The 13,981-nt window shown below is 41.0% G+C and overlaps 1 protein-coding gene across 6 annotated transcripts in view; it reads right to left on the bottom strand.

Annotated features, from left to right (window-relative positions):
- LOC6571991 (autophagy-related protein 2 homolog A) overlaps window positions 1-13,981 on the bottom strand; it is a 208,070-nt gene that overhangs the window by 20,871 nt on the left and 173,218 nt on the right. For 5 of the 6 annotated variants that reach the window (XM_044007757.1, XM_044007759.1, XM_044007758.1 and 2 more), the window contains one exon: window positions 7,303-7,446. In XM_044007757.1, the coding sequence (XP_043863692.1) occupies window positions 7,303-7,446 (144 nt within the window). Of the gene's footprint in view, window positions 1-7,302; window positions 7,447-13,981 lie in introns of those variants that run through there. The other variant, XM_044007760.1, reaches the window with a different exon arrangement.

The raw sequence follows: 13,981 nt of genomic DNA, 5'->3' as shown, positions 1-13,981 counted from the left end.
TGCGTGTTTATGCGTGCGTACGCATGTCTGTGTGTGTGCGTGTATGTATGCATATGCGAATAATTATTGAAATATCAATTGGTCGAAGGGTTCGGGGGATCTCGTAGTCGAGCAGATTTGACTAGAGCTTTCTTACTTGTTATACCCTGAACCCATTTTCATGGGTGGAAATTGTTTTGTTGAAATGTATGTAACAGGCAGAAGGAGGCGTGGCAGACCCCACAAATTATATATATTCTTGATCAGGGTGACGAGCTGAGTCGATTTGGCCCTGTCCGTCTGTCTGTCCGTCCGTCCGTCCGAAGATATAAGAGTTAAAGACTTCAAATTTTTTTTTAAATGTCCGTATTTACAGCGCGGATGTCGAGTTTATCATTAAAAATCGATAACTCATCCCGTTATTTTTTTATAGATAAAAAACCTTATCGAAAATCAGCTATAACATTATATCTCCTACATCTTTAGAGCTACAGTCTCCAAATTTTGAATGTATATTGATATGCATTTTATACAATTTCGATTTTTGTTAAAATTTACCCCCCACCCCTATTTCTACCCCCTCACCATCATCTTTGTCAAAGGCGTATTTCAAATATTAGAGACTTTTGGTTTGGCAAGCGCACGCATATTATGGTTATAATTACGATCTGAAAGTTTCATGAAGATCGTAGGTCTACAAAAGTTATTAAGCAATTAAGTTCTCATAGTAAGCGCACACTGCAGCCCATGCGTGTTTATGTGTGGGTGCCTGTGTGTGAAATAGCTATTGCTCGAACGGTACAGGGGATCTCGTAGTCGAGCACACTCGACTAGAGCTATCTTACTTGTTTTTAAGTTAGTATTAATTTTATAAAAATTCTAATCTCTAATAAATAGATGGGCTGTAAGGTGGCTCACCTGCGACCCACCTTTCATTGCACTCGCGCCATGAGCAGATAGGAGTTTGTAAGTAATAAGATTTGTAGTAGATAAGAGTTTGTAGTTGATAAGATCCGATTTAGTAGAATATAAGCTGGTTAAGTTTTTGATTTTTGTTGTAAGTTAAGTAATACGTAATAATAAGTAAGTTAAGTAATAAGTTAGTAATAAGACATTATTTAGTTATTAAGTGGTCATTAGTGACATAGCAAGTAGCTTATGTAGATTACGTAGGATTTGAATAGTGGGTGGGCCCGCGATCGGCAATGCGACCATGCAGCTTAAAAGCTCGCTGTGGTGAGTCTGCATTGCCGACGCCGACCAAGCAGAATAGCAGCGAAAGCTGTAAGCGGAGTTTAATTAGCTTTTGGCAGGCAGCGCGAACAGATGCATTTTGAAGAGTTGGAGTTTTCGGCGCTCGGCGCGAGCAGTCGCGCGTGGGTACGAGTTTGAAACTCGGCGCGAGCAAACGTTTTGTATTAGATTTAACCTATAACTGGTAGAGGGTCGAGGGTAGTTCGAGAATCGGCGAGAGAGAAACGAAAAGCGGTAACGGTGCCAAAAGTACAGTATATGCAAAAGATCGGAAACATGCATATACGCAAGCATGGGCACACGCCGGGTCGTCATGACGCGCGTCGCCGAGAATAAGTGTTCAAAGTGAAGAAAGGAATAAACGAATAGATCAACAAAAAAGCAGTGAAAATTGGGAAATATATATGCATATCTATATATATTAAAGATAGTTGTGTAAAAGTTTACAGAGACTTATAACTTGATATGTGCTGGACCAATTTTCATGGTTTTTGATTTATTGGATTTGTCTCCGGCACGAGTAGGATAGTAGATCTTAAAAATACTGAAAAAATTTGACGAATACTTGAAAAACGCGGTTTTTTCCCTAAAAATTTCCATTGATACTCAGTAGGCTTGATAACAGTGTCAGTTTCGGTCCTGTATAGAAGTAAATAAACAAATGTAGTCAGTCACTCCACGGCACAGCCTCAGGCGAACCTGACTATTCATAAAAAAAAGCACATTTGATAAAAATAATACGCGTGCGTACAGAAGCTAAATATTTCGAAAGTTCAGGTATTTGTTTGTCTCAAACATAAATTTGTGTAAATTATTTATATTTATATTTCTCGATTGTTTTATGTGGTTTTGTGCGAGGGCATATTCAGTGTTACTATTGATAAAAATGCCGCGTCCTAGAAGATCCAATCTTTCCCGGCGGACCCATAATGCAATTAGGCATCGGAATATCGCGTGTCAATTATCTGACGAAGAACGAGAAATCGCCCAGTACCCAGCAAAGAGGAGCCCTAATTCGTGCTTCTCAAAGAGGGGCAACCCGTGAAACGGCAATAAGAAATGGTTCAAGGATTGATTTGAATCGAGCAGCGTTTCGATATGATAGCACCATTGACTACAGCTTGAATCGTTTAGTTTGCATTGGTCCAATGGACGTTGTTTACCAGTATTGTGGCGCATTGAAGTTTGCTGGTGAAACGCCCGGTTTCCCTGGTTTATGGCGAAACACTAGAATCACGACAGCCTGTTTCCAAATGACTTCATTTGGGGCGGAAATTATTGTAGACGGATAAAATCCGACATTTAAGGTAATTTACGTTAAAAATTTAATTTATGTGATTGTAAAAAAAAAAAAAAATTGGAATAATGTAGTTTGTTAGATTTCTGTAAAAAGTGATTGTAAATCTAACTATAACTATGGCTTTGAATTTAAAGATTCAAGGCCAGATTTGCCATCGCATTGGATCATTGCAACCTATTGAAGATGCACAGCACAAATTCTTGCAAATATACTTCATGGGCAATATGGAAGAAAAACTTGACCGGCGTCAAGAAATCAACACAGCTATGAAAAGAGCAATTCTTCAAGATTTGCAGCAAATGCTTCACGAACATCATGCATTGCAAAAGCTGTTCAAGACTGCTTTAGAGTGCATGCCAAGAGATGACTATAAAGTAGTAATCAGAGCAGATAAAAGACCAGCTGGAACACACTGAACGCACATTTAATGCTCCAACAATCGATGAAGTGGCAATCCTTATTGTTGGTGAAAGCTTGGAAGCACGCGATATTGTGCTTACACGACGCAGTACTGGGCAACTACAAAGAATATCTGAAACGCACCGTTCATATGACGCTTTACAATACCCGCTCATGTTTTGGCAAGGAGACGATGGATATCACTTTAATATCAAAATGATTAATCCATTGAATGGTAAAATCAATCATTGTTTTCATTTTAACTTTATATACATTTCATTCTGTTTAATTTTGGTACACAAAAAAAGTGATCACTCTTAATTTAGTAGAGAGTAGCTGTAAGAGTCGTAAACCTATTAGGGGTTCTAAAATACAATTTTTACGATCAACAAATCACAGAGCTAATCTTTGACTATTTGTAGCCTCAATCTAGAAAATGTGTGTTTTTCTCATGGTCAATTGAACGTGGCAAGCTCACGTGTTGGAAAACCATCCGCATTATTTGTTCTTGCACCTGACCAAAAAACGAAGAATGTTGTTTACCACAATGTGCTTGAATGAAAATCCGATTAATAAATAAATCAGAGTGTATCCCAACCTGAACAACATAGCTTTCAACAATTTTTTACCTAGAAATAATTAATATAGAGGGCAATGCAACGTTTGCCGGGCCAGCTAGTGTATATATATGAAAAGTTTTTTTTTTGGGTTTTTTTTCTTGTGGTAAGTCGAGCATACCCTGCGAGTGAAAATTCGAAAATATACATATATACTCGCATATATGTATGTATATATAAGAATAGTTTTTTGGTTTTTTTTTTGGCAAGTCGGGCATACCCTGCGAGTGGAAAAAAAGGAGAGAGAGCAATGAGAAGTGACAAATATGGAGCGGAAATATGCGCACACCCCGGGAGTGGAAAAAAAAAACAGAACTATTATGATGAAATATAATAGTGGCCATAAAGCGAAATTATGATAGCAGTGGAAAAAAAATAATAATAATATACAATAGCGAACACAGTAGTGAGCGGGAAAGAAATGATATTTTGAGCGAAAAAATATAGATAAATAAACAAAAATAAAACGAAGAAATAAGATGAGAATAATATATAAAAGTGATCACAGAGATGAACGAAAAAGAATGTTACAATAATAGTGAAAAGAGAGAAAATTTGAACGTGAGAATGGACAGTGGCCGGGCCGGTATAAGAGCAAGTGAAATCAAAAATGGACTAAGTGAAAATGAAATAAAAGAAATAAAACGAAATAAAATAAAATTAAATTTAATTTAAAAAAATAATATAAAATAAAACAAAACTAGAATACGTAAAAGTAAAATAAAGCGAAATAGATTAAGTTGAAATAAAGAAAAGTAAAATAAAACTAGAATAAGTGAATAAAGAGCAGATCAAGAAGGCAAAAGGAAGCATAAAATAGTTTAAGACAGTAAAAGTAAATAAAATTGTATAAGAAAAGAAAAAAAAAATAAATAAATAAAGGGAAAAAAAATAGAAAAAAAAGAAAAGAGACTAGATACTACCCAGCACACAACTAATAATAAAAAAAAATGCCCATTTAGTATGGCTAAAATTTCAATTTCGACGTATTTAAATATATAAATGAAGTACAAAACTCATTTAATAAAATATAAAAATATTTTGAAACAATTGAAAAAATTAATATAACCGCTCGGGATTCGAATCCGCGACTTCTCGATCGAGCGTCACACAGCTACTCACTACGCACCTCACTTTCGGGAGCTGTGGTGGCAAAACTGAAATAGATTCACTGCTGCAGCGTTATCTAGCAAAACTAAACCAAACTAACTGATGATGTGATTCTAAGAATCTGCTAGAATAACCAAACTATTAAAAACGCACATTAAGTATGGTTTAAATTTCAATTTCGGTGTATTTAAAAATATAAATTAAATAGAAAACTCATTTATGAAAATATAAAAATATTTTGAAACAATTAAAAAAAATTAACATCAGCTGCACCGATCGGGATTCGAACCGCGACTTCTCGATCGAGCGTCATGCCGCTAACACACTACGACACCTCACATCTGGAAGCGGCGCTGGCAAAACTCAAATAGATTCACTGCTGCAGCGCCATCTACCAAAACTAAACCAAACTAACTGTTGATGTGATTCAAAGAATGTTCTAGAAGAAGTTTGAATGTATGTGTGCATACGCATACGATGCTGTTGTAGCTGCTGCACGTGCGTTTGTTAATTGGCCAAATATTTAATGATTTTTAATTAATTTTTGACTGAACGGAATTTAATGAAACTTTCAGCATATGATCTATATATTGAATATATGAGAAATTTAAAAAAATGAAAAATCATTCAAAATTATCTATAGTGGCATGTGACTTGAACTTGAATGTTTTCACTCGATAAAAACATAACGGGATGATTTATCGAATTTTAAAAGCAAACTTGATGTCCGCGCTGTATATACGGTCTTTAAAAAAAAATTGAAGTCTCTAGCTCTTATATCTTCGGAAATCGACGCGTTCAAACATACGGACAGACGGACAGACAGACGGACAGGGCCAAATCGACTTAGCTCGTCACCCTGATCAAGAATATATATACTTTGTGGGGTCTGCCACGCCTCCTTCTGCCTGTTACATACATTTAACAAAACCATTATACCCTGATTTCCCATTGAAAATGGGTTCAGGGTATAACAAGTAAGAAGACTCTAGTCGAGACTGCTCGACTAGAAAATACCCTGAACCCTCTAATCTGATATTCTAATCAGTCTGCACTTCTTTTCGACACACATACATACACACTCACGTATTAGAACGCGCTCTGCTAACTGCGCAGTAAGCAGCGACTGCGCTTGGGCTGCGCTGCAGTGTGGGCAACATTATAAGAATTTATTTGTTGAATAATTTAATTTCTAGGCATACAATCCTAATGAAACTTTCAGAACATAATTATAATATTCAAATGTGTGTACATTCCAATGCACAAGTCTCTAGTACTTGAAATACGCCTTTCACTAAGGTGTAGGTGAGGGGGTGGATATAGGGGTGGGGGGTAAATTACAACAAAAAACGAAATTATATAAAATACATATAAGTCTACATTTAAAATTTGGAAGCTCTTGCTTTAAAGGTATAGGAGATATAATTAAATAACTAGCTTTCGATAAGGGTTTTAATCGATAATAAAATATCGGGAGTAGTTATCGATATATAGAGAAAAACTTGATATGCGCGTGATATACACGGACCTAGGAAAAAAAATTTCAAGTCTCTAGCTCTTATATCTTCTGAGATCGACGCGTTCATACATACGGACGGACGGACGGACAGACAGACGGACAGGGCCAAATCGACTCAGCTCGTCGCCCTGATCAAGAATATATATACTTTGTGGGGTCTGCCACGCCTCCTTCTGCCTGTTACATACTTTTAACAAAACCATTATACCCTGATTTCCCATTTTCAATGGGTTCAGGGTATAAAAATAAAAAGGAAAATAAAAAGATCAAGAAAATGAAAAGAAAAGGTGGAACAAGCAGGAGTAATAGACTAGTGTAAGCGGACGGAAAAGCGGGACTATCGACACGTCGAGGAGTGAGGAAGACGGCATCACGACTAGAGCAGATGTACCATTGGTCGGGCATGATCGGATATGCCGTAAAGTACATAAAGCGCTGCGAGACGCGCCAGGAGTTCAAAAGCGTGAGGTGAGGTGGCTCACCTGCGACCCACTTTACATTGCACTCGCACCAGGAGTAGATAGGAGTATGTAGGTAATAAGATTTGTAGTAGATAGGAGTTTGTAATTGATAAGATTGGTAGTTGATAAGATCCGATTTAGTAGAATATAAGCTGGTTAAGTTGATTTTTTATATTAAGTCAAGTAATAAGTTGGTAGTTTGTAAGACATTGTTAATTAGTTATTAAGTGGTCATTAGTGACATAGCAAGTAGCTTTTGTAGATTAAGTAGGATTTGAATAGAGGGTGGGCGCGCGATCTGCATTGTCGATGCCGACCAAGCAGAACAGACGCATTTTGGAGAGTTGGAGTTCTCGGCGCTCGGCGCGAGCAGACGTTTTGTATTAGATTTAACCTATAACTGGTATATCCCCCCCTTTTTTTTTTTTCTCTAACACTGCATGTCCCGTACAGACTTACAAATTTCTTGTAAGTTCTGGCCCTGGTGAGACTGAGTCTCTTACCCCGGCCTAAGAAAAGTAACCTTACAGGGTTTGTTTATCAAGGGTTATAATCTCCTCTTTTACTTCATACATGATTGCTGTTGTCTATTTTATTGTATCGTACTATTACTTATTTTTATCAATAGATATCCTCCTTAAATATTATTAATATAAAAATTACCTCTTTTACGATTGAGTACGCATTTGCAACACCTTCCCGTAAATCCTTTGGGCGGAAGTGTCGTTTCCTATCATGCTTAGATTTTCTTTTTCTTTTTAATGATGGTCCAGAAGACAACATGTCAAATGTGGTTTCTGCCGTAAGCTAAAATAATTAAAAAAAATTGGATTATATATCACCATAGTATGTTTACCTGAATCATGGTTTTATACGCTGAACGTATTTAATGATTTCAAGGTTTTGTTTCTGCATTTGCATAGTTCATAGCTGATTTTTATTATGCCTCAATGGTATCGAAAAGCACACATTAACAGGAATTGATTACATATCTATCATATCATAAAATTACACAAAAAACGCAGCTATCATCATCATCAAAGTTTCTGAAATACCAGAAATAGTATTTTCCGGTTCCATACTTAACTGTGTGAGTTAGTTATTACACCCTGAACCCATTTTCAATGAAGGCGTGGCAGACCCCACAAAGTATTCTTGATCAGGGTGACGAGCTGAGTCGATTTGGCCCTGCCCGTCTGTCCGAGCAGTCTCGACTAGAGCTTTCTTACTTGTTTTTATACCCTGAGCCCATTTTCAATGGAAAATCAGTGTATAATGGTTTTGTTAAATGTATGTAACAGGCAGAAGGAGGCGTGGGAGACCCCGTGAAGTATATATATATATATATATTTGATCAGGACGATGAGCAAAGCCGATTTAGCCCTGTCCGTCCGTATGTATGAACGTGTCGATCTCAGAAGATATAAGAGCTAGAGAGTTAAAACTTCATTCCTACGTCCGTGTATATCACGCGCATATCGAGCATTTCTCTAAATATCGATAACTACTCCCGATACTTTATTATCGACTAAAAACCTTATCGAAAGCTAGTTATTTAATTGTATCTTCTACACCTTTAGAGCAGCATATGCATTTTATATAATTTCGATTTTTGTTGTAATTTACTCCTCACCCCTATATCCACCTCCTCACCAACACCTTAGTGAAAGGCGTATTTCAAGTACTAGAGACTTGTGCTTTGGAATGTACATACATTTGAGCATTATGATTATATTCTGAAAGTTAAAGTTAATATTGTACGTCTAGAAATTACATTATTCAACGAATAAATTCTTATAATATTGCCCACACTACAGCGCAGCCCAAGCGCAATCGCTGCATACTGCGCAGTTAGCAGAGCGCGTTCTAATACGTGCGTGTGTATGTATGTGTGCCTAAAAGAAATGCAGACTGATTAGAATTAGAGGTGGGCACGGGCCGACTTTTTTGCACCCGGCCTGATCCGCCCACGGTCAAAAGTTCAAAATTTTATCCGTAACCGAAAGCAAAACAATTTTTCACAACCGCACCCAACCCGCCCGCCCGAAACACTTACAAAAAATTTAATTCTCAAAAATTACAACAAATTTTTTGTTCTCAAACATAACAACAATTTAATTCTTAAAAATTACAATATTATTTACAGAAATATTACATGTTTTTATATAAAAACAAGTAAGAAAGCTCTAGTCGAGACTGCTCGACTACGAGATCCCCTGAACCCTTGGAGCATTAGCTATTTCAATAATTTTTCGCGTCTTTCACCTTACACAAGAAACACGCACACACCACACACACAGTGTGGTCGATGTTATTGTGATCCATCGTGGACTATAGCTTGCTCCGAGTTTTTTCCTGCGAAAGTGGAAATATCTAAAGAAAACGTGTATGCTGTGGGCGCAACGTACCCAGCGACCACGAAAGCTACCAGAGACTTACTGCACGGCGGTTCGTGGAGTACCCCGGTGGTAGAATCCAGTGGTGCAAGAGAGGGAGGCAATAGCGCCATTGCCCACTACAGACTTCACGTCGTTGTAGTCGGAGCAAAAAATGGATGCCAGGATGGAGGACGAGCTGCAAGCTTTCGCGCGTCGTTCCTCGTTGCAGCGATCATCGCAGCAACAACAGAGGGCGCTGCCGCAGCCTGCGACCTTTAATCAGTCCCCAGTGGCTGAGTGCCAGGCACCCAACTCACTAAACGAAGCGTTAGCCCAAATAGGAGTTACGCTAGAGGGCTTGACTGCCTTATTTGGGGGTCAGCGGCATATTAATGCCCTAATGGGAGAGGAGCTGGCTAGGCTGGTTAATCTCCATAAGACGGCAGAAAAGCTCTGAAACCGACCGGTTAAAAACTGCGAGGTGCAGACCATGCCGCTCCAGAAAGTAGTGGCGGAATCGAGCACTAGAGCGATCTCAGGTAGCAATACGCCCAAGCGGTCGAGGGAAGTTGCCACCGATCAGAGGAAAACTCCCTCAAAAAAGCCGAGGCCCAATAAAGGCGCAGCAAACCCAAAAGAACCAATGGCTCTACGGGCTACAGCTGAAAATTCAAATCAGGCCTGTCGACAGACAAACCCGAACAGCTGGACAGTCGTTAAAGGACGCAAGCCCATGCAAAAACGACCCAGAAGTGACGCAATCGCGATTTCAGGCGTGGGTGGTTGCAGCTATGCGGACATGCTTCGTGCAGTCAAGACCGACCCAAATTTAAAGCATCTGAGCGGCGACGTTCAAGGCATTAGGAAGACAGCTAAGGGGGACCTTTTGTTGCAACTGAGCAGAAAGCCGGAGCATAGCGCTGAGGCCCTTCACGAAGCTGTAGGCAAGGTCTTGGGCGACCGAGCGGTAGTTAAAACACTTACCGAATCGGCTCAAATTGAGATTCGTGACCTAGATGAGTTAGCGAGCAAAGAGGAGATCTTGGAGTCAATTAGGGCGGAGTTGAAGGATAGCTCACTCCCCATTGAGGCTATCAAGTCGCTTCGACCGCCTTTTGGTGGACTGCAAAGAGCTACAGTTGCTCTTCTAATTGGAAAAGCCAAAACTCTGCTCGAGCTGTCCAAAATCAGAATTGGATGGGTTGTATGCCGTATCCGCGCCGTGGATCAGCCTAAACGCTGTTTCAAGTGCCTCGATTACGGTCATATGGCAGCAAACTGTCGCAGCGACTGTGACCTAAAGGGCGCCTGTTTCAGGTGTGGAGAGATGGGTCACATGGGAAAGGTGAAAAGCAGACGGACCACTCAGCAGGCAGCTTCAAGTGCCCATACTACCGTGAGGCTGCTCGTAAACTGAAATGTTAAGTTTCCTTCAGCTTAACTTAAATCATTGTGTTGCTGCCCAAGATCTTCTAGAGCAGACCACAAGGGATAAATGTATAGACGTAGCATTTAGAACTGTAGAACCAGCTGCCGTAGGACATGGGCAACAGATGCTAATGGCAAAGCGGTGTTGTGGGTATGTGGCAACACAACGAACGTACTTTCGAATGTTAAGTCATTTAATGGGTTCGTACGTTGCCAACACGGTAGCCTATGGCTATACAGCTGCTACCTGGCCCCCAGCATGCAGCTCTGTGATTTCACAACGGCGCTTGACGAGCTTGCCGGGAGATTTTAACTCATGGGCGTTAGAATGGGGTAGCCATACAACAAATGCCAGAGGCCGTATCTTACTGGAGATTTTCGCGACACTAGATGTTGCACTGCTCAACACTGGCCACGAGTTCACCTTCAGTCGGGCTGGATACGGATCTGTAATTGACATTACTTTTGTCACTTCATCCCTCGTTCGGGAAGCAACATAGAGTCACTGCGATAGCTATACGGGCAGCGATCATACGGCACTTCTATTCACAAGAGGTGAGCCACCTGCCAGGGCGTCAACCTTGAGGAGGGAGTCGTATCGGCTAGATACTTTTGATCCCGTGGTCTTTTCAGAGGCCATTCAGTCTCTGGGCACAATTGGTAATGCTGAGGCCAGAGCATGCCAAATGGTAGCCCAAATACAGAGTGCCTGCAATAGCAGCATGTTACGCCGCAAGCAGTTCACGCGACAACACGTATTGGTGGAATGCACAAATAGGTGACATTCGTCGCAAATGCATCCAGGCGAGAAGAAGCTACCAACGGGCTCGCGGTAGGTCTACGTTTTTTGAGAAACAATTAGCTTACCAGGCAGCTAGAAGACAGCTGAAGAGGGCCATTCGGGCAAGCAAAAGAGAATGCTTTTTAGAGCTGTGCGACTCAGCCGAATATGACCCTTGGGGCAGGGCATATAAGATAGTAGTTAAAAGACTATACGCAGGTAGACAGGTGCAGCCTACGGATCGTCTGGAGCTTAAATCGATTGTGGAAACGCTCTTTCCAGAAAGATTAAGCTCCATTCATGCCCCTGAGTCCGAGTCTGCGAATCAGGGCTCAACGAGCACTCAAATTGCTTTAGTTACAGACGAAGAAATCTTAGTAGCTCTCAGAGGTCTTAGAACGTGCGCTAAAGCTAGCCCTCGCCTAGCACCCTAGTACGTTCGCCGAATTATTCAACGAATGCTTACTACAAGAAACGTTCCCTACAAAATGGAAGACCCAGAACCTGGTATTGCTACCCAAGGCTGGCAAACCACCAGACAAGCCATCTTCATACAGACCGATCTGCCTCTTAGACACCATAGGAAAGGTGTTTGAGAAATTGATCTGCTCTAGACTGGAGACTGCTATTGCTAGCGCCGGAGGCCTATCACCAAATCAATTTGGATTCCGGAAGGCCCGGTCAACAACGGATGCTCTAGAAAGTTGTTGGCTTGGCAACTTCCGCCATCCAAGGCACCAGATGGACGCACGGGACGAAGCAATACTGCATCATCGCGACCCTGGACGTTAAGAACGCCTTCAACACAGCTAGTTGGGCTATGATACTGAATGCGCTGTCACAATATAATATCCCTAAATATCTAAACGAGATAATAAAGAGCTACTTCAGAGGAAGAACACTGGTATACAACACGAGTGAGGGAAAGTACCAGCAGGTGCGCACACCATTGGCTTTGCTGATGATGTGGCTGTCGTCGCCATAGGCAAGGAGCTTAAAGATACAGAGGATATGTGCAGCGAAAGTATCAATCTCATACGAAGCTGGTTGACAGGAGCTGGGCTCGAGCTTGCGGCGCACAAGACGGAAGTCGTCCTAGTAAGAAGTCGCAAGAAAGTGGAGACTACCAATATAAGGATAGGCAGCGTCAGCATCCCGTCAAAGAGGGCGATTAAGTATCTTGGCATCATGTTAGACACAAGATTAACTTTCCGCGAGCACTTAGAATATGTGCATAAAAAGGCAGCTGATTCTTGTAGAGCTCTCTCAAGAATTATGCTTAACACGCGGGGACCTAAACAGCAACGACGTCTTCTTCTAGTGAGTGTCATTAGGTCTGTCATACTCTATGCTGCGCCAATATGGTCAAGAGCGATGGCAACTTGACATAGCCAGCATGGTGCCACTGGAGTACCTGGTCGCCGAAGACGTGGAGCGGAATTCGCACGCGTCTGTGCGACATAACGCTATCAGGGCGAACAGTATTGCACGATGGCAAAGTGAAATAGCTATTTTTAGCGCTTTGGTCACGAGGAAACTGACGAGTGTCCCTGGTGCGGGCGAGGGCATGTGGAAGACGCCACCCACATCCTTTTCGTATGTGGACGGTTCCTGGAGGAGAGGCGTCGTCTAGAAGAGGCACTGGGCCGCTCCATCAAAGCGGACAACATAGTCAACGCCATGCTGGAATCGGAGGAAGCTTGGGAGCTTACAAGCTCCTTCGCGGCCACAGTGTTGATGGAGCTCCGCAGAGTCGACCGAATAAGAAGACGAGCTGTCCCAGGCTAAGGTAGCGCATAGTGCTTGCGAAGCAATGCTTTACGGCCGTCCCGCAAGCATCGCGCGCTATCCGAGCCACCACTCAACTTGCAATTTGTAGTATAATAAGATTGTAAATAAACGAATAAAAAAACAAGTAAGAAGACTCTAGTCGAGACTGCTCGACTAGGAGATACCCTGAACCCTCTAATCTGATATTCTAATCACTCTGCACTTCTTTTCGACACACATACATACACACGCACGTAGTAGAACGCGCTCTGCTAACTGCGCAGTAAGCAGCGACTGCGCTTGGGCTGCGCTGCAGTGTGGGCAACATTATAAGAATTTATTTGTTGAATAATTTAATTTCTAGAAGTACAATCTTAATGAAACTTTCAGAGCGCAATCATATAGTAAAAATGTATGTACATTCCAAAGCACAAGTCTCTAGTACTTGAAATACGCCTTGTACAAAGGTGATGGTGAGGGGGTGGATATAGGGGTGGGGGGTAAATAACAATAAAAATCGAAATTATATAAAAATACATATAAGTCTACATTTAAGATTTGCAAGCTCTAGCTCGAAAGGTGTAGGAGATATAATTAAATAACTAGCTTTCGATAAGGTTTTTAATCGATAATAAAATATCGTGAGTAGTTATCGATATAAAAAGAAAAACTTGATATGTGCGTGATATACACGGACCTAGGAAAAAAAATTCAAGTCTCTAGCTCTTATGTCTTCTGAAATCGACGCGTTCATACATACGGACAGACGGACAGACAGACGGACAGGGCCAAATCAACTCAGCTCATCGCCCTGATCAAGAATATATATACTTTGTGGGGTCTGCCACGCCTCCTTCTGCCTGTTACATACATTTCAACAAAACCATTATACCCTGATTTCCCATTGAAAATGGGTTCAGGGTATAAAAAAACACACACACACACACACACAGACGTACACAAACATTTACATACACAAACACAT

This window comes from Drosophila mojavensis, unplaced genomic scaffold (assembly GCF_018153725.1).
Source record: "Drosophila mojavensis isolate 15081-1352.22 unplaced genomic scaffold, ASM1815372v1 contig_19, whole genome shotgun sequence".
Lineage (NCBI taxonomy): Eukaryota > Metazoa > Arthropoda > Insecta > Diptera > Drosophilidae > Drosophila > Drosophila mojavensis.
This window is presented reverse-complemented; position numbering and strand designations above follow the sequence as displayed.